Source organism: Ooceraea biroi, chromosome 11 (genome assembly GCF_003672135.1).
Source record: "Ooceraea biroi isolate clonal line C1 chromosome 11, Obir_v5.4, whole genome shotgun sequence".
Classification (NCBI taxonomy): Eukaryota; Metazoa; Arthropoda; class Insecta; order Hymenoptera; family Formicidae; genus Ooceraea; species Ooceraea biroi.
Genome location: NC_039516.1, coordinates 11,901,710 through 11,923,368, shown reverse-complemented (window position 1 = coordinate 11,923,368; position 21,659 = coordinate 11,901,710). Strand labels below are relative to the sequence as shown.

Below are 21,659 nucleotides of genomic sequence, written 5' to 3'. Positions count from 1 at the left end.
GCATTAAATAACTCTGATTCGTTATTTACTAAATCCACGCAAATCTGACAAAGTATGTACAAGATCTCTTTTTTTCGCACAATGTGACGAAAAACTTCAAGTTGCTCGTGCGAAACTTGACCTGCGTACATTCTTATTTTACGAGGTACACTGTACAAAAATTACAAGCCTATTATCTAAAATACCTCAAGTACGCGTTTACATGTACTTTTCTGCTTGTTTAATTCTTTTGAATCTGTCTTCGAAATAATTTTACACGTCCAACAAATCTTTCGTTCGAAAAAGATTCGGAACGAAGAGAGATCCTGATCTTTGTAATTTTATTTTTCATATATGATATACTTAAGAACGATCGCGTCCTCAATCGCCAAGTACATACGTGAGTGTCGAAAATCACGGAGAATTGGCTGCGCTTTCATTTTCATTTATCCATGCAAAAGAATTTCTGCTCTCTGTCTTCTTTTCTATGTTCTGTAACTCCAAGATCGAAACTTCTCTCGCACGAGAACAGCATGAAAGCGACAAACGATAATAAAAAAAATGCTTGTACGGGCAATGCGTCGCGATAGAAAATAACGCGTGATCGTTTGGCAGTTAAAGATATGCAGTCACACCCCGTTGATTGACGCTTCATCAATACCACGCGGAAGAAAGCTATGCGATTATTTTTCGTCGTGCGCTCGACTGCTTCGTAAATTACCGTGAGGTAGCTCGGGATACTAACAAATGACGAAGGGCTTACTTGATGGGATTGGTAACTGCATTCGTTAAAATTGACAGAATCAAAGGATGCCGCGGTGCCAGGGGCTCGCACGTAAAGAAATTCCGACGCTGAAACGTGACGTGTCAGGTAAAAAGTACGTCGATGCGTTATTAAAATATCAGTTATATATAATATAATGTAACAACTTTCAACATACGACATTATTTACATACATACTGTGACAAGGAATGATTCTGAATTATACTAAAAGTAGCACTTCCCGCATAGTCCGTTAGTAGTGGCTCTATTCAAAAACCCGCGGTAACACGGTCTACCGTACTGTCGTCGTTATTAATTATGCATATGCTCTCCATTTTGCCCTTTTGAGCGACGTACTCCGCGCTATTTACAAGTCTCACGGAGATCTCTATTCGCGCCGCTAGATCGTACGTGCCTGGGCTGGGTAGCACGGCGTCTAACTTTATGGTGTTGCTCGCGTGCGCCTCAATGTTGGAATAAATTGACGAGTGCCCGGCGTACTTGTAGTACGCTGACGCTTGTGGCGAGTACAGCTGAGACTTGATGTTTGGAAGATGAGTTTCACTGAAAAGAGCGAGAGAAAACTTTAATTTCCATACAAGTACACGTACACGTGTGCCAGAGTAAAGGCCCACTTCGGTCAAACTCCGATTAATTTAATCGTCGATTAACTTGCAGGGCGACTAGCATAAAAATCTCTAATAATATAATTCGTTTAAGTTAATCGACGATTAAATTAATCGAAGTTTGCTCGAAGTGAAGAAGCGATGAAGGACAGAACTGTAATATCGAGTACCAAAAGTGCACAGAACGATGATGGACACAATACGTAGCTCGCTCACCTGCTGGTACCTATTGTGCTTATTTTGACGTCGATCCGCATCTCCGAGTGATTCTGCAGGTACATCGTCACCGGGATTATGCACAATCGGTTTCGGTGGAAATCGTGAGTAGCTTGCCTCCGATGGCTGAGGGAGAAGGAGATCAGGCTCTTCAAGCACTCCGCTTCCCAGACGGGGTCCCTGACGGGAGCGGTCACCATGTTCGGCACGTTCCGATCCGGTCCGAAGATCTTCAAGCGAGTGCCGTACTCGTTGCGCTCGGCGTGCGGCTCCTTCGGGTGCTTCGTCGTCTTGTTTAAATGCTCCAGCTCGAAGTGATGCTGCCCGACGGCCTTCCGGGTGACCACGCCGCTCTCGGTCACGTTGGCGCACCATTTGACGATCAACGTGGAATTCAACGCCACGACGCCCGACAGCGAGTTGCGCTCGGCGCAACTCTGCTGCGGCTGAAACTGCTGCGCGGCATCATTCGCGGACTCGTTCACGTTCAACGGCTGGATGTGACGCCTCTGCACGAAGCTGATGAACGGAGTCGATGCGTCGATCGGGGTCGCGTCGCTGGTCTCGCTGGAAGTCAGGGACACGTCGGAGATGGCCGATTCGCCGTCCGTCTTCTTCCTCAGCTTGAGCATCAGGTGAAACACCTCCTGAGGCTGTACCTTTATACTCGCCGGCAGGACGGAGGAACGGAACGCGGACCACAGAGCGCTCTGGAGCGACACTTTGGATAGCATGACCTCGTTTATCGATGGATCGTGAGCCTGATTCGTGTTCTTAACGGACATTATCAGGTTCAACGTCGGCGAGTCGTCCTTGAACAATCCGCTTCTCGCGGCAGTCGCGGTAATTTGTATCGAGTCCAGCACCCTCAGCTGCCAGGTATGCCGGCACAGTCGATACTTTAACGCGGTCTTCGTCTCAACGTTCTCGTAATAGAAGAGCAAGTCTAGCCTGTGAGCGCCCTTCTCGTGCGGCGCTTGCACCCAGAACGGCATTTTATGGGTCTCGCCCACGTTCAACGCACCGTTCCTCGAGGCCGGTAGTACTACCTTCGTAACTGACCTACTGCCCTTCTTCATTGTTGACTCTATGAATGTAATCGATAATCGTAAGCAGATGATATTTTCTAATCAAGATATAAAAAATGCCTTACCTTCATTTCTATCGACGTTATCCGAGTTTTCCAATGTAATTAATTTGGCATCGGTGGACGCAACGTATACATTTGTCAGCGGCGCATTGCCTATATTCTTCAAGGTGACTTCCACCTTCTGTATCTCGCCGCACAGCATCTCTGGCGGCAATTCAGTGAAGAGGATCTGCGAAAGCATTTTCTTTTTGTTGAATACGAGACTTTTTTGCCTATTTTCTTACACTTTTATTATTATTAACTTTATTCTTATTTATTTTATTAGTAATTTATTAGAAGACCTGAAGCGTGAGGTCGCTTTCACGCATTACCTGCATGAACGGCGCCTTCTCCACGACGTTCATCTCCAGCCTGTAATCCTTTCCGTAGATATTCGTGCCGGGCTTCTCCTTCACGTTCTTCAACTTGGGTGGCGTGATCTCGAACAATCTTTTGCCCGCGACGACGATGCTCGAACTCGCAACCGGCGAGTCGTTCATCGTCTGTACCAGATTGGACAATTTGTAGCTTATGCCCAGGACCTTCAGTTCCCCGACGTGCCTGGGCGTGAGAGACAACGCGATGCTCTGCTTGCACGCCGGCTGCAGCATAATCGCCTCGATGACGTCCGAGTCGACCAGATTCACGTCGCAGCTCGCTCTCGTCTCGTTCGTGACGGTCTCGCCGTCGCGAGTGAACGACCACAGTAGAGTCACGTCCGACAGTGGCAGCGGCACGTGCAGCGGATTATGTAATTCGACAGAAAAATGCACCGGTTCGTCCAGGACCGCGTTTGGCTTTACGGCGTTGTTGCTCGTTCCGGAGTACAGCGCAACCGTCGGCTTAAATATCATAGGCGGGGATCCCTGCGCCTCGGTTATCAAGAGCTCCTCCATCCTCGACCATTGCGCGTCGTCGGTCTCCTCGGCGCTGAACGTGACGTGGCTCGCCGGAATACCGTTTTCCGTCTGCCTGCCCAGCGGGCCGAGCAACACTTTGATACCGTCGCTATCTAGTAACGGCAAAGGTAACGTGAGAAGTCCCTCGGAAGCCGTGCCGTTTTCCTGAAACAACGACTGCGGAATGCCCACCAGCGGAAATTGTTTAACATGCAGATTTGCTATAATCTCCTGTTAGCGACTCGCTCGCTCTATCGCGGATCGGGCGCGAGTACTCACATTGTAAGCGTACAAAAATTCTCGCAGGAATGCAGCTTGTTGCGGAGCGTGCTGTTTGCTGGACGCGTTAAGTAATTTCTCGAATGCCTTCACCGCCTCGGAAACCTGCTTCAGAGACGCGGCCTGCCTTCCGATTGTGAAGTGAATGTGATCTTCAGCCAGGGACCAGCCTCTTGCGAAGTACACCTAGTGTCGCGTATTATTCGTATATAAAATATGGTTTCTATTGGCAGCGATAAGTAGTAGCTACTGCTTACCTGATACGCTTGCTGATAACACCTAAGGGAGTGTTTCCTCTGGCCAGCCTTCGAGAATCTGTGTCCGGCCAGAACCGCGTGGAAGGCGTACTTGCGCATCATTTTTGGACCGATGAAGCAGTAGGCGGCCTGCTCGAGCAGCAGGGCTGAACGCAAGTCCGAGTCCTCGCTGGTCATGCGTATCAGCTGTTTCGCGGCCTCCCCGCACAACCCCCGACCCTTCAGGCACTCGGCGCTGAGCAGGGTGGCTCTCGTCGCGAACTGTGGCATCTTGCAGCTGTTGGCGTAAGTCAGTATCGCGTCGTCCATGTACTCGATCGTCTTCCGATTCGTCTCGCCCTGCATGAAGGCGCTCAAAGCGGCCATCTCTAGAGCACCCGCGTAATACACCCAGGCCTGATCCGCCGCGAAATCGCGTTTCGCGCTGTGATAAGCCTGATAAGCGAGCGAGTAGTGGCCAAACATGAAGCACAGGTCGCCCAGTCGCCGTAATTGCAGCTCGGGTGATTCTGCTGTATAACTGAAACGCCAAGTGAAATTTTTACATTTGTTATCGCGACGGAACACGATTTGCTTAATGTCAATTTAAATAGAAAATTGATTAGAGATTTATCTTAATTTTGTTAAAATAAAATTTTAATTATGTTCAACCAAGTTTTTTTTTAAATAAAATAAGATATGCAACGATTTTTTCTTACATTACGGCATTCGACGGTGCGGAACCCGGTATGCCAGGCTTGTTCGTACCGAACCATCTTCTCGTAGCGCTGAACAGCGATCTGCTCACTCCCTTTTTGTTCGAGATCACATCGTTCAGTAGGCCAATCTGCTTCTCCACGTAAGGCAACAAGCTCCGCAAACAGAATTCCGTTATTAACGTCCGCAATCGTTCCAGATCTTGCGTAGAGAGACGAGCACCGTGTTGAGCAACCACGTAGTTTGGCGAATCCGCCCAGACATTCGTGTTTATCGGTGAATTAATAACCGATTGGCCCTTGGCTGCGGGGATAAAGCTCTGTGACTTCCCGTTGTCTGGACTAAGCGGATGGATCGTAACCGGGACGGCCTCTTGCCCAACTTCAAGTTGTGCGTTCGCAGATTCAGAGGTCTCGGACGAGAGGCTGATCGTATCGACTCCGGAGACCAGTTGCGCCAAATCTGGAGGTGATGGTAACGCGACACAGTTGTGCGGCATTAACGGTGTCCCGGCTTGGCTTGTTCTGTAATTGAAAACACGTTTTTACAAAATACGAATCGTCACGTTTCACAAAGCTAAATTTTATTTGAAAATTCTTTGGAAACTTAATTCTTTAAATTGCAAGTACATTGAAAATTTATCGATACATGGTTCAATGAGTAGATTTGAGAGAAACATACTTGTCAGACTCCATTGTCAGCTCACTCGGCATGGCGGAGACTCCACCCATGTCTGCGGGTGTACGAGGTGAGCTGCTTTGCTCGCTGCCACCTGATAGCTCCGTGTGCTTAGTCAGAAACTGACTCCAAGGATCGGGCAAGTGCGTATTGTCGTCGGAGAGACCTGGCGGTCTCGAATTCATTTGCAGTAGGAAACAATTGTTAGCGCCATAAATAGTCTTCATCTCTGTAAAAACTATTTCTGCTCTGAAAGATACATGTGCACATGCAATTTTCCTTTATTTCATCACGAGAAGATTAAACCGATTGATTCTTTACGACCATGCTTAATCCAGCATGGTAATCGTGGTGACACCGATTGTTAAAATGTACTCACTTGTTTCTATCATCCTGAATGGAGTCGTGAACCAAGATGTAATACCTAAGAGCGTTATTGTTGAACCACTTGGGCAACTTGCCAGGGATACTTTGATGCAGTTGCGCCCCCATAGTCTGAATCTTCTCTAGTGGATTGTCCTCCGCCGTAGAAACAACTATCATACACGCGAGCAGGTGCTTCGTGAACTCGTGATCCGATGGAAACTGAACGCTCAGAAACGTCTCTCTCCATGCTTCAAACCAGGGAACGGAAACTGGGATATCCAGTTCAGTCGTGCCAATGTGGATAGTGGTCGTACGTTCGCACAGGGCAGTACTGACTGCTTCGTTCAGCATCTTTTTGGCAAGACTTGGTTCTGGTGGTCGCGCATTGATATCTTGTACGGATAGTCGAAGATTTCGAATTGTTACAGTATTACCTTGAGGATCCTTAAAATGGCCTGGAAGTACACAATTTAACTATAACTTTAAATATAATAAAAACACTTGCACATATTATATAGCGTCAACTACAAGTTTGAGTTTTCATTTCTAAATGTGGTAGTGTAAACAATCAGATCTATTAGCATGAAAATTTAATATAAAAATTAATATGAAAATATGAAAATTAATATGAAAGTCTTATTGTTGTTCTATTTATCTTGTCAGCTTGTTAACTTCAGAAAAATAAATGTTCTCGTTATATCGTCCATTCCACTAATTCCATTAATTTGTTAAACATGAAACCTTCGACACGCCGTTTTCGGTTTCACAATTGAGTCACTTCCTGGATTGTATTTGTACAAATCTGCGATTTATCTTTCAACTTGTACATATCGCGATAACGAAGTGTGTCAGTGCACGATAGTCGGCGTCTGTTCCCAGAGATACTCAGCCAGCTTACCCTCAGTATTTAATTTGCAAAAGGGTTGAAGTAGCTCGACGAACGACAGATTATTCTTTTGGCACGCCGCGTCGGCCGCGGTCGAGCAGACCACGGCGACCTGCGGCGAGAAAGTATTGCCGATAAACTCGCGCGGGGTTAGCTTGCACTGTGCCATGACTCTTTGCGCGCAAACCATTCAAAACATAACCCGCAGCTTCGCTCTCACGGTGTCGCCAAGTGCACACTCATCGGCTCGTGACCATCCTCGATCCGCATCGCACGGTCACATTATTCCTTTTCGCACCGTGTATTATTATCTCGACGACGACGTGCGACACGAACGGGCCTCAAAAGTGCAACACATCCCCGTGCAGTTGCGGGGATAAACATGTCCACCGAACAGCTGTTCTCAGAACATCCGCCCGCAACACCGCGAGATGAGTGAGAATCGCGGCTGAGAATCGTATCGCTCCATGTGCCGATTCTTCATCTTAAAAAAAGACGAAAAGGAAAAAATAGAAAAGGGAAAAGAAGAATAAAAACAGAAAAGATAGTATTAAGCCGTTGTCGCATGAATGCGACTGTCACTATCCAATGAGAGTCCGTTCTGTTATTCGGGGAATTCTCATTCTAGGGACTTTCACCAAATTGAACGGCGAAACGTGACGTCACGTCCCACCCGACGCAATTTGAACGCATGTGAAAATCATGCATATTCATCTCTTGTAGTGTGTCGCCTTGTAAAAAAAAAGTACAATAAAAAATCGTAAGTACGTAATGTTTATCAATTAGATTGAATCTCGTTTACCTATAACCTATAAATGTAATATCAGCATTTCCACGGTGCAATTCGTAATAGCAGCAACAATATTTTTATTTGCCAATTAGAGTAAAAGCGAAATAGAAATGCGAACATCATATACAGCCCTCATATTTACAGCGATCATGACTTAGGAGACTATGCAGCGCTTATGACAAATGTACAACAAGATGCGTGTAATAAATTGCAAGTTCTGCGTCGAATTTTGTCTACATGTGCGTATACGTTGCTAGAGCAGAGTTCTTCTGCAACAGGTGCGACTTATTGTTCATGTCCAGCCGCTTCACCACCACTCTCACTCCCTCCGTGATGTCCTGAATGAACTTCAGCATCTCGATGCGAACTTTGCCCTTTCTCATGTCGTCAGGATTGTCCAAGGACTTGCGTCTCTGCCTGAGGCATCTCTGTTGGATGCTGTTGCTCTTGCTATGCGTGTGCTGCATCAAGTCACAGAAGAAGTCCTCCGTGATATCCTGCAGCTTCCTCGGCGAGCCGTGCTTCAGCGTCGAGTTCCTCCGCGAAACCCGATGAGTCTCCGAACTGCTACTTCTTCTCGCATATCTTGTGTGCCGGTCATTGGTCTCTGATACATGCTTGTTGACCTTCAAGTCAAATTCATCCTTGTCGACCGTCACGCTAGACTCGTTCTTACCGCCTTTGGTCTCTTCGGGGTCGACCGCGTCGTCGATGGATTTATTTGCTATCTCGGAATTCCCACGCTCGTCCTCCAATGACGAGACGCTAGCTTTGGAAACCACGTTTTCCGTTATCGAATGCTGAACTTTCTCGTCACGTTGCAGTGCCTTGCTGAAAAAACGACTTGCCCCCGGGAAAAGTCGGCGCGTTCGGTATTTATGTTGTAATATTTTCTGCAGAGCCGGCGGCATCTGCTCGACAGTGATGAGTTTGTCAGAAATTACTCTGGGAGTATTTAGTCTTCGTTTAGTCGAAACGTCCTGTAGATTCAGGAATTTCGACTCGTCGTCGGGAATTTCCGCCGTACGCATCTCAATCGGATCTGAGCATTTGTTCATGGGTGACTCGTGTTTGCCAGTCTGTTTGATGTCTTCTATGTCGTCCATCAGCAAATCCGTATCTTGCAATCCTGCGTTCGCCTTTTCCGAGAATATTATGGATGACAGATTCTCAGGCATAATGTCCTCCTCCTCCTCCTCCTCTTCCTCACATTTTCTCTCTTTTTCTTTCACTTCCATTTGGTCTTTATCTTTCCTGTCTTGCTCGTTAGTCTTGCTGTCTTGCCATTCCATTAATCCGTCGCTTTTCTTTATCAAGTCTCCGCTCGCTAATAGATTGGTGTTATCGTTGATATCGTGGATATCATGATGCTGCTGCCAGCGGGATCGATACGGGACTAGACCCGTTCTGTTGTCATCCATCCCATCGTGCCTGTTGTAACCGAAAACATCCGGCTTGACCAATCTTCTACTTGCATAATTAGTATCGCTTAAATTATGTACAGTGCGGCTTGGCAAAGTATGTAATGGCAGTAAATGCGCGCTGTTGCCACTTGCGTGGCCAGTCTTGTCTTGCTTTCCTCGAGGCGAGTCTATCATCGTTACTAGGTTCTCCAGCCTCAGCAAGCTCGAATTCACCAAACACTTCTCCCCGGCCTTCGTCTCGACCTTCTCCGAATTCTCCAACACCTCGTCCACCTCCAATTTGGTTTTCTGCTCGATCACAGCCACGCTGTCTTTATCTTGCTTGATGGTGAACATCAGACCCTCCATCACTAGGTCAGTGATGTTGGAGGAACGTAAAATTTTATCCTCAGGAACGGTCTTTCTCTCACACTCCTTACTCCTCTGCTTACGGACTTTAGACTTGTTGTACGTACTATTTTGACCTTGATTATCCTCACTCGACAAAGCCTGAACGTTTGCGCGTTCGTCACTCTCCTTAATTACTTTTGGAATGCCGTCTTTGTCCGCATTCTTCGCCGTGGCTTGCGAGCTTGTTTGCACTGGCTGGTCGCTAGATAAAGCGTCGTCTGCACTCTCTATCTCTTTCTCAATGAAATATTGATATGGCACATCGAGAGAACCCGCAATACCGTCACTGCTCACCTTTTTGTCATCTTTACCGTTGCCGTCGTCTTTATTGTTGCTGGCACAAGCGTTGCCTCTCTTTATCGGGTCTTTCAGAAAACTGAATCTACTTGACGACCATTTATCAACGTTGTGTTTTATTATTCCCGTAACGGGAGGTTGCATTGAAGAGAATATCTTGTATTTCCGAGTATTCAAGGTTTCTTGATCCGGTGGCTTTATTACCGCCGATTTAATTTCCTCATCTACATCCTCTGCGTCTTTACTTTCAATCTCGCTGATTCTATTGCTGGCTCTGAAAGATCTTTCTTGCATAGCATCAAGAGGATGATGTTCCGCGTTTCTTTCGATATCACTGCTCACAGATTTAGCTTCGCCTGTATTGTCATGAAATTCTGTATTATCAACGAGATCCACTTCGACTGTAGCTGTCGCATTTTTTTCCATTCTTGCATCCGGCAATTCATGAACATTTATGGAGTTTGTTACAACGCTATCTTGGGAACTGGGATGCACTGTAGTCTCCGATGTAACATCGATTATGTTACAGTCTGAAATTTCGTCTAATTTCTTCATTTGAGAGCTCGGCATCGTCCTCCTCGACGACACTTTGTCGGTAGTGTATGTCATGGACTTGGTATTTTTCTCCTCGGTGTCCAAGGAAACGCTCAAATCTTGGAACGTAGCACCCGCGTCAGCTTCCTTGACGATGGGGTATCTCCTGTTGAACAGCGACTCCTCCGACGATGGGCAGATTCTTATAGTTAGAACGAACGCGTGCGAGAACGCCGCAGCGTTGGTCCGTTGCTGGAACTTCAGTATCGCGAACATTTTGTCCTGACGGGTCCAGGATGTGCAATCTGCAATTTTACGTGTTAGAGCGATATCAAAGGGATATTTGTCAAAAGGAAATGGTAACAAAAGCAATAACGAGAACACACTGTAGGTGACAAGGAGGTGTTGCGTTCCGAACTGTTGACCCTGGCTTGGATGACATTTTATAATTCTTCTGATGATCTTCAATAACTCCCTTCCGTACGAAAATTGCATGGTGTTTCTGCAATATATCTCGCAATTAGAATCCCTGAGAGGCAGCAGGAGCGAGCGGCAAACACTTACTTCACCGTACGGTGATATCTGAAGATAAACTTGTATATGTTCTTCTTGTGGCATAGCCAGTAGGAGCCAGGAATAGTTAGGATAGACTCCTTCTCCTGGTCGAGCCAATCAAATTGGCTAAGCGTCCGTACATGTACTCCAGGCATTTCCTCTCGGGTAGGAGATCTTGAAAGAGTGGAACTAATCTCCTCGAATTCTGCCTGCCGATCGTCTTTCTCACGATGAACGTAAGATAAAAGAGCACTCTTTGCTGGAACCATTTAATTTGCTGGCTTGAACCTCTCTTCTCGCTTTTACACATTAATGAGTAAAAATGTAAAACTGACATATACTTACCCCTTTCACTACCTCATTAATAAGTATGTCCTCCACTGTATCCCATGACAAGAATTCTGTAGATGTAGACGTAAAGACGCCAAATCCTCTTTTACTTTCAATGTGTACGCCTATCGATTCCACAACCAACAGCGTGTCTGGAGACACAAAGCGATACGAACCAATATTAATTAATAAATAAATCATGTATCTTACTTTTTATTAATACTAATTGTTATAGAATTGATTATTATAATTATGGTTATAGTTTAAGTTGTTTTATAATGATTCAGAGGTTATCACTTGTCTTACATGCTTTAAGAGCACTTATTAGTGATGGATTATGACAACTTTAGATTGACATACCTTGCTTGATAGAGCTGACGAACGATTTACATTGCAGTATCAAGATAGAAACCGGCACGATGAACAGAATTGAAGTTTCCGTCGTACTCCATACAAAAGCAGCTGCGCAGAGTAACGTTAAGCAGAGATTGACGTTGAAGTGCTTCTCAGTTCGCAATGCAAAATTGACGATATTGTCAGCACTCAATGGGTTCGTGCTTCCTTTATCCTCCAACGTCAGCCGTTCCCCATTGGCGTTCCTGAAGAATACTTCAGTGGGAAGGTCTCGCGTTGGGAAATTCGGCGACATCAATGATGATTCTATTTATATTGGAATAGATTTTAAGTGTATATTAACAGATTTCGCAAACGTAAACGTCATTGTTTCCTTCAACTTGGTAGAGATAAAAATGAAGACTTTCCTCTTACACTTTCTGTTCAACATTTGACATATACTTGAATGATACTCACCGCTTGTCCGCTCCAATTATACGTCAAGTGATTAAATGCAGGTATTCGTAACATCGAGCTCCTATTCTATGCTTGAAATGCTTCAAACTTGCCCAGCGGATGAAGTACACGAGCGTACTTTGTTCCTCCAGTCGTAAATAAACTCGCGATTATATTCCCGTGCACATGTGTGTCAGAAGGAGATAAATACGTGTGAAAGCCTAACCGTACCGCGACTTTAGAGACACCATGTAGTCTAATTACTTAGTTGTACCGTAATTAGGGGTACATGACACTTAAATTTGTATATTTCACGTAAATATCAGCAGATAGAGCGAGTGAGAAAGAGAGATACCCTAAGGTAAGATTGATAAGATCTACTACTTGCTGTATTCACGGCACGGGCACCTTAAGGCTGAACTTCATGAATGCCTTTTTGAAAATGGCTGCCTTTATAAATTTAGGCTGAGATTACAATTCATACGACAAAATGTTTGTCGGCCATAGCGATTGGTTATCAAATAGAGTAAAAAAAGATATATCGATAGTCACGTCCGTAATATTCTAAAATATTTAAATATATAAACATATGTATATATACAGGGTGTTTCAGAAATAGGTGAGCAAACTTTAAGAGCATATTCTACTTGTACTCATTGTAAGGGTGAAAAAAGTCATGTCACCAAGGGTCCGAAAATGTTTCCTTTCCAAGTTGTAAACACTTTTTATTTATAACTGTGGTAAAAAAAACTTAAAGACATTGCTGAAAATAATTTCCTTCTGCATGGATTCAGATTTTGAACCCCCTTTTCTAAAATAAATCAAATCAGTCTTCTAGATGCACCTACGTTCAAAATATATCCATAAAAGTTCATTTTCGCCTGAATACCATTCTTTAGAAAAATGAATAGTATCAAATAAAAACATTGTCATGGTATCAGTGGAGTACGCAAAACGACGAACACAGCATCGAACACAATATTTTAACTATGTACATTGCTGGAAAACACCCATTATAAATACATAGTTACATAGATACAAAACGGATTAGGTCCTAAAAGCATTGGCACTGGCTGCTTTAATTATAAAAGTCCTTAATGTGCTAACGTCATCTAGCTCGGCGAAAGTTTCTGACATCGACACGGCTGTCATGTGCTCCAAAGCAAACTCGAAGCAAAACTTCTCCAGCTCCTGAAAAGGAATAGAATTTTAAATTACTCGTCTTAAATGTAACATATTAGTCTTAGCGCGACAGCAATATTGTAAACGCAGTAATTATTACCTGCATATTCTTCTTGATAGCGGAGTTGTAGAGAGGTATGACGTTTTTTACAGTGACCTCTTGCTTTACTATGTTGATGCAATGTCTCTTGAGATCAGTTTCACAGTATGCATTAGCCAAATCCAAAAGTTCTATAATGATGCGCATTACTTCAATAATTAATACCCACAGATTTTTATACGGGAGGGTATCAATTGCCCACAGTGCAATTGCGCACTAGGTCGATAAAATTAGTCAAATTTAACCTAACCCAATCAAACATTTTGATTGGCCTAGTGCGCCAATCTGTGCAATTGCACTGTGGACAAACGAGACGCTTTTATACACCAAGGGTGCGTTCCAAAATCCTACTTTGGTAAACTCGCTACGTTGGAGTGAGAAAGATACAAGAGTGAGAGTAAGAGAGAGGGCGAGAACCCGGGTAGAGTTTTGGAATACACCCCAAATGTATGTACAATACTCGCACTTACCAAATACGTTCTCTATTGGTAGATCGAGTATGCCGGTGTACAAGTACTTCAGGAAAGCTTTGTACACCACGTAAGAAAACTGATTGTGCTGGATAATACTGTCGAAGAAGATGACAAGATAATTAAGTTCAGAAGTGAGAATTAAATTGTCATACGGTTTGCTTCCTAAGTGCTTACCTCTGATTGTTCTCTGCCCAATTTTCTTTGAACATGATTCTGAAATACGAACTACGGATCTTCAAAATAGCCTTGTGAACATGAATCACTTGTTCCTCCACTTCTATTGTAAGGTCACTCGTCGACTGCAGAAGGAATCACAAATACACATAACATTATTTTAATGCACATTAGATTTTGTCGAATACAGTCGAAAAAACATATATCGCATATTTGCAAAGAAATTTTTATTTATCAAAATGCTCACCATTTTATCGAGATTTACGTTGTTTCGCTTTTAGACAAAATGTGTCTAAAAAAGATTTTAAAACTTAAAAAGAACTCAAACTTTGAAATTAGAGTCTTCATAGAAAAATAATACTCTAATGTAATAATAATACTCACGTCAACAAAACATTACTAACTATTAAAACTGCTGTCTCTGCGTTTGATGCATTTTGTTCTCTATGCATGTTTTATATTTCAGAAGAAACATATATAAAAGAAGGAAGAACAAAAAAGAGAACATACGGGGTCATTGAAAGCAGAGCTCAAGCATTCCAATATGCTTGGTTGTTTGTTTACACATAAGATCAGTGGTTTATGCATAACGCTTGTGTAGCACGCGAATACTTCGTGAATGTTTGAGAACAGTGTGGCGGTTGGATAACACTTTTTCCCGTTACAGTTGCCCCACACGTAGACACACCCACTCGTGCAAAGGGCAACGCTTATGTTAGAAGTGTGAACAGCAGCGATGTCCGAGATCTTTCCCATCTCCTTTCCAGTGGCAGAGTCCACCTGTTGATCACAAGATCGTTTAACTTTCCGTTTTCCACTCTATCTAACAAAAGACTACAATCGTAATGACAGAAACGTAATTGCATACTGTAGCTGGACTGCAGACATTTGTCTTGCCTGGGCCACTTATAATGCCCAATTGCCGGTAACTGTTACTACCCCATACGTATAGCGTACCCTCATCCGTTAGTGCGAGCGTATGGTGGGATCCGCACACTACCTTCACTGAAAAGTTTGATTATCAAGCGCTATGTTGGCTGAACGAGTATATACATTTCATATTTTCAAATGTTGGGAATACTTTATGGACAAGCAAATCACCTATCAAGCGAATTACCTATCACGACACCTATTAACGAGGAGATTAGATGCGGACTATCCTGAGTCGTGTAATTGCCTATCCCCAGCTGTCCAACATTGTTACTGCCCCAACTGTATATCTTCCGATCCTTGGTTACTACCATGTTAAAGTTCTGACCACACGCAATGCAAATAACCTTATTGGCCAAGGTAGAAATCTTTTTTGGAATAGTTTGACGTTCATTATTACCACCTATTTGTCCGTAATTGTTCAAACCCCAGGTGTACACCTACGTTTGAGAAGTAGGAGTAAGAAGAGCATTAATTCGAAGAATGAACGTTGTCATCATCCTTTCATTACCTCTCCATCCTTGGTAAGAGCAAGAGAATGATAGCTGCCGCACGCAATATCCACGAATTTATTCTCTAGATCGTGTATCATCTTGGGTAATGATGGTTCACCATAGTTTCCCAGGTGTCCCAATTCGCCGTTTTCATTATAACCCCAAGAGTACACCTTTTAACGAAACATTGCTGTCATCGACTTTGGAAGCTTGAGGTGGCATTTTATTCATGTCACTTTATTTGATTATTAATTTGTCATTTTATATTTGATAGTATTATTTACGTCATAAAATTTTTAACAATTGCATGCTATAAGAAATTTAAATTAATATTCACTCACAAATGTACACAAAATGTTATGTGAATATACACAATATTATAAAGAAAAATGTAAAGCAAGTAATCAATTTCAAACGAAAATTTCACAATAAAAACGATTTATAAGTATTAGTTTATGGAAATACGGATTACAGTAGATTCCCTCTTAATTCTTATTCGGTTTCACTTTAATAGACTACATTTTCGTCAAGTTTCTTTTCCGCGAATCAAAGTTCCGTTGCCAATTCTAGGAAAACGTACAGGGCACTGTACTCAAAGACAACGTATCACTTTGCCCAGTAAAGTTAAATAAGACCACTGCTAATTATAGTTTTGAAAGCTCTCGAGCTTAAGCTTCAGTTAGTGGTTGTTATCTTTTATATCGTAATCATTTCGTGTACATTCATGAAATCAATGAAGTAATTATTCCAGGAGAAATTGCGAAAGAAGAAGAATAAGAGAAGAACAAGAATGAGCGGAGATGATTACAAAAGAGTGGGTGTCCATCCAGTAGCACAACCGCTCAGTGAGCTATTGCATTTAATTGGTTTACTCCTTTAGATCTAAAAATATATGCCAATTAGAAGGAAGAGCTCACTGAGCGCTCAGTGAGCGGTTGTGCTACTGGATGCATCCAGTAAGTCATTTGGAAGGAAAGAAAGCTCTTGAAACTGAGATATATCGAACAGCAAAACAATTTATCTGCCATTGATATATATTTATGAGAAAGTGGCGTGATTTTGTTTTAAAACAAAAAACTCGAAATAAAAAAACAAATAAAAATTACTGATTTTTTAACTAAATAAATACATGTTTAATAAGTATTTATATACAACTTGTATACATACTTTTTTAATCTGCTTTTTCGGATTAACCCTAGCTTCCCACACAGAGATGCCTGAAACCCCAAGTAAAATAATGTAATTCACGATTTTTTAACGTAACCTGTTTCACAAGTGAATATTTCACAAACTATTTTCTTTTTCAAACTTTTATGCATAGGCTGTATAGTGTGGGGATTTTTCTTTACTTTGTATCATAAAGAAAAAATTCATAACTACATATTCCTTGATATGTGACATATTGATGAAAAAAGCGTGACTTCAAATCAGTTGATTTTTTCTTATATTTTTAATTAAATGTTCGACGTGGGATATCCCACGTCAAAGCCCGTGAAAATTAAAAGTGTGGGAAACTAGGGTTAACTAGCGTTTATCCAGCCTAAAATCTGGTCCCATAAAGGTCGATTAATCGGGAGTCTATTCAGTTTTGTACCAATGCACTTTTTCCTACAATAATTACCTTTCCATCCTCCGTGAGGGCCAAGATATGAGGTCCACTACCATAGGCAAACGTTTTTATATCTATTTTGTCCAAAGATTCCAATTTCTTGGGTTGTAGTACATTAGACGAGCTATCGATTCCCAAACAATCATCGGTATTATCGCCCATAGCATATATTGTCTTATCCTTCGTTACAATCAGAGCTTTGTCGCCTATGTCACCTGTTTCAAAGTATCCAAGCATTCAAGAAAATTACAGCTATGTGAACCTAGTACCCGACTTTAAAAAAAATAACTTTCATATATGCATTCGATTAAGCTTCGTTTGTACCCATGTGTATCTTTTTTTTTCGTTTGTATCTCAAAGGGGTGGAAGTTACAAGTGGTTGAAAAAATCTCCAGCACCCTATTTTGAGATACAGCAATCTTCCACATGCTATTCGATTAAGTATCATTTGTACCCGTTTTTGTACCGCTTTCAGTTTCGTTTGTACCCTCACGGTGGAAATACGAAATATTGAAAAATCGTGTAAGGGGTAAATTTGTCATTTTTGCAGATATTCGAATTCTGAAAACGGGTGCTGTTTCCTACTTGTTTGTATCCGTTTGTAACGAAACGAAAAGCGGTACAAACGGGTACAAATGATACTTAATCAAAGAGCATTTGGAAGATTGCTGTATCTCAAAATGGGATGCTGGTGATTTTTTCAACCCCTTGTAACTTCCATCCCGTTGAGGTACAAGCGAAAAGAAAAACAGTACAAACGGGTACAAACCGAGCTTAATCGAATGCGTATATGAAAGTTGTCTTTTTTAAAAGTCGGGTGCTAGGTTCACATAGGTGAAAAGTACATTAGTACTGTAAACGACCGATCGGTGTTTACCATCTTATTGTTAGTAAGAGGACGAGGAGAAGTGTCGATAAGCAGGAGTTCGGGGTAGCTCAGTGGACTAGAACAGTCGCCCGGCAAACGATCGAAAGACCCGGGTTCAATTCCCAGCCTCGCGCGGCTATCCGCGTTCCGCGCGTTTTTCTCTCGTCACTCTTACAGTACAATATGATTTGATAAAATATAATAGTGTAATGATATGCAAGAAACATTTTGAATAATATAGACAACAGTGTATATAAGACAATAATAAAGCAAAAAATAAACCTGAATAAAAATTGCAAGAGAAAGAATAAAAAGAAGTCAAATTACCATATACCAGAACCATGTGAATCTTCGGAACGAATTCTTCCTTCAGCAAATTGAATATTGGCCAGTTTTTTAGGTCTGATGAGGAACGCATCTTTTGATAGGTGTACAATGCGTCACGTTTAATAAACAACACTTTCACAATTGAACTTGGATGATGATTGACGAATCAATTCTACTATTCTAGCACAGTTATCATTTATCGGGCGGCATTTGTTTCGCAAATTCGCACATGTGCGGCAAAACAGCTGTTACCAACCTTATATTATAGGGCGGGAGTTCGATTAGTAACTAGATTACAGCGGAATGCACTAGCGTCGGTTGGCGCACGTGCGAGATCGTTGACCAATGGCGACCGGCGGCTCGCACGGCGAATCGGAGGAAGCGGCAAATCGGCGGGTGAATAAAAACCGATTGGCTCGGCTACCGTCCAATGGTGGGAGCGGGCAGCACCTGTGCTGCCATTCTAGCATTACGTCAATGGTGGAGGTCTCATTCGTTGATTTGGGAGGAGTTGCCGTGACCGCCATTGTTAGGACTCCCTCGTCGTGTCACGGAGCCGTGAATCCGTTCGCGCTCGCGTACCCCGTAGCGCGTATCGTAGCTGAGGAGCGGTTTTGCGGGTGTATTTTCGTACGCGGAGCACAGACGGGACGTCAACATCAGCCAACGCGTACGCTCGGCATAGCATGTCCACGATGAATCCCGAATAGTGAGTAAACCTTCCTTTTGCGCAGGCATAAGTGCATCGGATTCTGCGACTACGCGTCGTCGTCTATCGAACGACGCGACGTCACGCGACGTCGCTTCCGTGTCGACGAGTCACCATGCGACCAGTCACCCGCGATTTCGCGGATCTCGATCTGGTTCTCGATCGTGGGCGAAGGGGAAAAAAACGAAGGGAACAGAAGGGAACGAGATATCCTTTAATCATCGTCTGACAGATTCGCCTTCCCCTTCCGTCCCGCGTTCCCCTACTACGTGAGACATGGCACTCTCGTGCTACATGCCATAGTCCATATTTCAATGTTTCACGCTGTCACGCACTTTCGCCGTGCGCGTATCCCGCGATGCCAACCAGCTCGATTTTTTTTCGTCACATCGGACGTCACTGGACGAACGAAAGAACGAGCGAGCGACGAGTCGGGAATTTTCTTTCTCGAAATTTTAAAAGGAACTAGATTCGCGTAGTGGTTCTCCCAGGTCATGTTGTATACGTCGCGCTCCGTTTCTAGCGGAATTTACATTTACGAAAACACGTCAGATTCCTGCGGAATTACCCGCGGGAATATTTGCCGACGCATGAGCTGAGCTGAGACGTTTCCTGTTTCAGCGATTACCTGTTTAAACTGCTCCTGATCGGGGATTCCGGCGTTGGGAAGTCGTGCCTCCTGTTGCGTTTCGCCGACGACACGTACACAGAGAGCTACATCAGCACGATCGGCGTCGATTTTAAGATCCGCACGATCGATCTCGACGGCAAGACGATAAAGCTACAGATCTGGGACACAGCAGGGCAAGAACGATTCAGGACAATTACGAGTTCTTACTACCGAGGTGCACATGGTATTATTGTTGTTTACGACTGCACGGACCAGGAGACTTTTAACAACGTAAAACAGTGGTTGGAGGAGATTGATCGTTACGCCTGTGATAACGTCAATAAGCTGCTAGTTGGCAACAAATGCGATCTTCACACTAAGAAAGTAGTTGATTACACAACGGCCAAGGTAAGCGATTATATGCCACTTTTTTTTATGTATCTATGTATCTTTACACACACACGTGTTTATGCGCGCACGCATAAACAACAGATGCATTATGTATGTATTTTCCTTGCCTTGTAAACAGGAATATGCTGATCAGCTTGGCATACCGTTTTTGGAGACATCGGCGAAGAACGCGATGAACGTAGAGCAAGCTTTTATGACAATGGCTGCTGAAATAAAACTTAGAGTAGGCCCACCTTCGAGCGGAGCAAGCGATCCGGCCAACAAGGTGAAAATAGAACACGGACGTCCAATCGAATCGTCTAAATCTGGATGTTGCTGAGAACTGTAATCCCGTGTCCCGTTTAACCAAAGTGAGTGAGGACAATCGATTACAGAACTCGATATCTGAAATCAAGCACAAGGTCGTCGGCCAAGGGGACAAAATTGCAAGCTGTTTCTCTTTCTTTTGCAGAATATCCAACGGTGTTGCGGTCCGGATACTGCAAAATTCAACTTACTACTGGAAAGCATAAGGACGGAAGTTTCAGTTTCGCATCAACAACAAAAAGAAGAAAAAACCAAGAAACGTCTACTAACAGACACGACACACAACAAACAAGCAAACAACACACACACATTCATACTACATGGACCACCAACTCTCTTTCGGAGTTGCAAAAACGTCTCTTGTCCGCCTGCCCCACTTCATGTTTTTGTAGTTCTCTTTCTTCCCCATGAGGAAGGAACGCGATTACTCAACCGCTATTTTCTAGCGTTCTCGAGTTCGACTTTAGATAAATTTGTCGAATTAGTCATCGATAACGTCGAGCGAGAGTGCGCAGCGTGTGCATAACAAAAAGGGGCAACTCGAGTCTTGAGAAGTAAATTGAATACATATTATGTACGGTGGTTATAACGATAAGCACTTTAATGTTTTTTTTTTTCGTCTTTTTTAGCCTAATTGTAATGTGTACAATGGAGTATGTGTACGGCTCCGTAGCACGGGGCCATTTCTATCCCCCCTATACTATAATCCAGAACGTTTTTTCCATTTTTTCGTTCTACTCGCAGTTTTCCCTCACCCATGCGGATGCGCGGAAGCATCTCTCCTCGGGCATCTCTTTTCCCCCGTGAGATTCCATGGGAAATGCACTGCCCCGTATTTTTGTTCTCCCTCCCTCGGAGCTCATTAGTGTAATTTAATAACGTATTAATAAATATTTCAACGCTAACTCTCTCGGAGCGCATAACATAGCATGGACCTATTAGCGCGAGTAACGCGCGTACGAGATGTATATGGCAAGTAAGATTCGAGAGAACATCTTGCACATTTATTACACACATACAAAATCGCGAAAAAAATGTGGAATCTTTCGTTCTTCGTGAGCTGCGTCATCGAGCCTCGTCATCTCTCTTTTTTTTTACAATGCAGATGCGATCCGAGAATCAAGGGGAGTCGAGTCTACGGAGTTCCATTTCGATCGAACATAGAAAACGGGGAATATTTTATACGAGCTAAGATGTTACAGTTACATTTAATCCAAAACAAAAATCGTATCTTTGTATTCGTGAGAAAGCTATTGTGACGGGTATACGAAATAACGGCACTCGAAATTACAACTATAGTAACTGTAATTAATAAAATGTGGAAGAATAAACCAGCTATCTAAACAAGATCGTTCTTTGAACTCTCTGCGGCGTTCAGTTGCCACCGTTTTTCTCAAGCGGGAGCGTGCAATCACAGCTGTGTGTACACACGTACGTGAGCTTTGCACGCGTGTGAGAATTGCCACGTGTTTCGCACTACTGACCGCCTGACAGATCGATCGGAGCAAACTTCGACGAGTAGAGGCTCGTAGCGGAATTTTGTCGAACCAACTTGAAGTGCAAAACACGGCGTTGAATTTCTG

The 21,659-nt window shown here is 43.3% G+C and overlaps 4 protein-coding genes and 2 long non-coding RNA genes across 9 annotated transcripts; 3 read left to right on the top strand and 3 right to left on the bottom strand.

Annotated features, from left to right (window-relative positions):
* Positions 1–17: 17 nt before the first annotated feature.
* LOC105278728 (trafficking protein particle complex subunit 8) lies at positions 18–7,354 on the bottom strand. 2 transcript variants are annotated; one of them, XM_026973572.1, is made up of 10 exons: positions 6,787–7,354; positions 5,902–6,343; positions 5,526–5,771; positions 4,847–5,368; positions 4,149–4,668; positions 3,892–4,077; positions 3,046–3,789; positions 2,738–2,903; positions 1,585–2,671; positions 18–1,306 (listed from the first exon to the last, which is right to left on the bottom strand). In XM_026973572.1, exons 1-10 carry the CDS (start codon positions 6,962–6,964, stop codon positions 1,012–1,014), a joined length of 4,386 nt encoding a protein of 1,461 aa, XP_026829373.1. In that variant the 5' UTR covers positions 6,965–7,354; the 3' UTR covers positions 18–1,011. The 2 variants fall into 2 exon arrangements, with proteins under 2 accessions (XP_026829373.1, XP_026829374.1); XM_026973573.1 differs by having other exon boundaries at positions 3,046–3,777; positions 6,787–7,352.
* Positions 7,355–7,617: 263 nt separating this feature from the next.
* Positions 7,618–11,241, bottom strand: LOC105278632. Its single transcript, XM_011337840.3, has 4 exons — positions 11,110–11,241; positions 10,774–11,023; positions 10,596–10,711; positions 7,618–10,514 (listed from the first exon to the last, which is right to left on the bottom strand). Exons 2-4 carry the CDS (start codon positions 10,917–10,919, stop codon positions 7,798–7,800), a joined length of 2,979 nt encoding a protein of 992 aa, XP_011336142.2. The 5' UTR covers positions 10,920–11,023; positions 11,110–11,241; the 3' UTR covers positions 7,618–7,797.
* A 519-nt stretch (positions 11,242–11,760) lies between these two features.
* Positions 11,761–14,295, top strand: LOC105278635. Its single transcript, XR_893805.2, has 3 exons — positions 11,761–12,502; positions 13,658–13,769; positions 14,279–14,295. It is a non-coding gene; the product is annotated as an uncharacterized LOC105278635 (long non-coding RNA).
* LOC105278634 (RCC1 and BTB domain-containing protein 1) lies at positions 12,588–18,291 on the bottom strand. Of its 3 annotated transcripts, none has more exons than XM_026973577.1 (10): positions 18,048–18,179; positions 16,858–17,060; positions 15,254–15,409; positions 14,930–15,182; positions 14,681–14,817; positions 14,323–14,592; positions 13,813–13,937; positions 13,636–13,733; positions 13,166–13,296; positions 12,588–13,074 (listed from the first exon to the last, which is right to left on the bottom strand). In XM_026973577.1, exons 2-10 carry the CDS (start codon positions 17,005–17,007, stop codon positions 12,931–12,933), a joined length of 1,464 nt encoding a protein of 487 aa, XP_026829378.1. In that variant the 5' UTR covers positions 17,008–17,060; positions 18,048–18,179; the 3' UTR covers positions 12,588–12,930. The 3 variants fall into 3 exon arrangements, with proteins under 3 accessions (XP_026829378.1, XP_011336146.2, XP_011336143.2); XM_011337844.3 differs by lacking the exon at positions 18,048–18,179 and adding an exon at positions 17,723–17,948; XM_011337841.3 differs by having other exon boundaries at positions 12,592–13,074; positions 18,041–18,291.
* LOC105278633 lies at positions 17,020–18,000 on the top strand. Its single transcript, XR_893804.1, has 2 exons — positions 17,020–17,101; positions 17,680–18,000. It is a non-coding gene; the product is annotated as an uncharacterized LOC105278633 (long non-coding RNA).
* A 290-nt stretch (positions 18,292–18,581) lies between the features above and the next one.
* LOC109610637 (ras-related protein Rab-1A) lies at positions 18,582–21,423 on the top strand. Its single transcript, XM_011337849.3, has 4 exons — positions 18,582–18,749; positions 19,371–19,767; positions 19,889–20,120; positions 20,222–21,423. The coding sequence occupies exons 1-3, from the start codon at positions 18,727–18,729 to the stop codon at positions 20,087–20,089; spliced, it is 621 nt and encodes a 206-aa protein (XP_011336151.1). The 5' UTR covers positions 18,582–18,726; the 3' UTR covers positions 20,090–20,120; positions 20,222–21,423.
* The last annotated feature ends 236 nt before the right edge of the window (positions 21,424–21,659 follow it).

What these genes read in the sequence shown, in the direction of transcription:
- LOC105278634 (XM_011337841.3), bottom strand. Translation starts at nt 18,131, where the DNA reads ATGCGTTCCTCATCAGACCTAAAAAACTGGCCAATATTCAATTTGCTG. An exon ending in CCCTCACGGAGGATGGAAAG is followed by an intron (nt 15,410 to 16,857) that starts GTAATTATTGTA and finishes TTTCGTTAAAAG; the next exon opens with GTGTACTCTTGGGGTTATAA. An exon ending in GCTCTGCTTTCAATGACCCC is followed by an intron (nt 13,938 to 14,322) that starts GTATGTTCTCTT and finishes TTCCTTCTGCAG; the next exon opens with TCGACGAGTGACCTTACAAT.
- LOC105278632 (XM_011337840.3), bottom strand. Translation starts at nt 10,919, where the DNA reads ATGCCTGGAGTACATGTACGGACGCTTAGCCAATTTGATTGGCTCGAC. An exon ending in AGATATCACCGTACGGTGAA is followed by an intron (nt 10,712 to 10,773) that starts GTAAGTGTTTGC and finishes GATATATTGCAG; the next exon opens with AAACACCATGCAATTTTCGT. An exon ending in ACACCTCCTTGTCACCTACA is followed by an intron (nt 10,515 to 10,595) that starts GTGTGTTCTCGT and finishes GTAAAATTGCAG; the next exon opens with ATTGCACATCCTGGACCCGT.
- LOC105278728 (XM_026973572.1), bottom strand. Translation starts at nt 6,964, where the DNA reads ATGGTTTGCGCGCAAAGAGTCATGGCACAGTGCAAGCTAACCCCGCGC. An exon ending in AATTTTTGTACGCTTACAAT is followed by an intron (nt 3,790 to 3,891) that starts GTGAGTACTCGC and finishes GGCATTCCGCAG; the next exon opens with TCGTTGTTTCAGGAAAACGG. An exon ending in AGAAGGCGCCGTTCATGCAG is followed by an intron (nt 2,904 to 3,045) that starts GTAATGCGTGAA and finishes ATGCTTTCGCAG; the next exon opens with ATCCTCTTCACTGAATTGCC.
- LOC109610637 (XM_011337849.3), top strand. Translation starts at nt 18,727, where the DNA reads ATGTCCACGATGAATCCCGAATA. An exon ending in TCCACGATGAATCCCGAATA is followed by an intron (nt 18,750 to 19,370) that starts GTGAGTAAACCT and finishes TTCCTGTTTCAG; the next exon opens with CGATTACCTGTTTAAACTGC. An exon ending in TTGATTACACAACGGCCAAG is followed by an intron (nt 19,768 to 19,888) that starts GTAAGCGATTAT and finishes CCTTGTAAACAG; the next exon opens with GAATATGCTGATCAGCTTGG.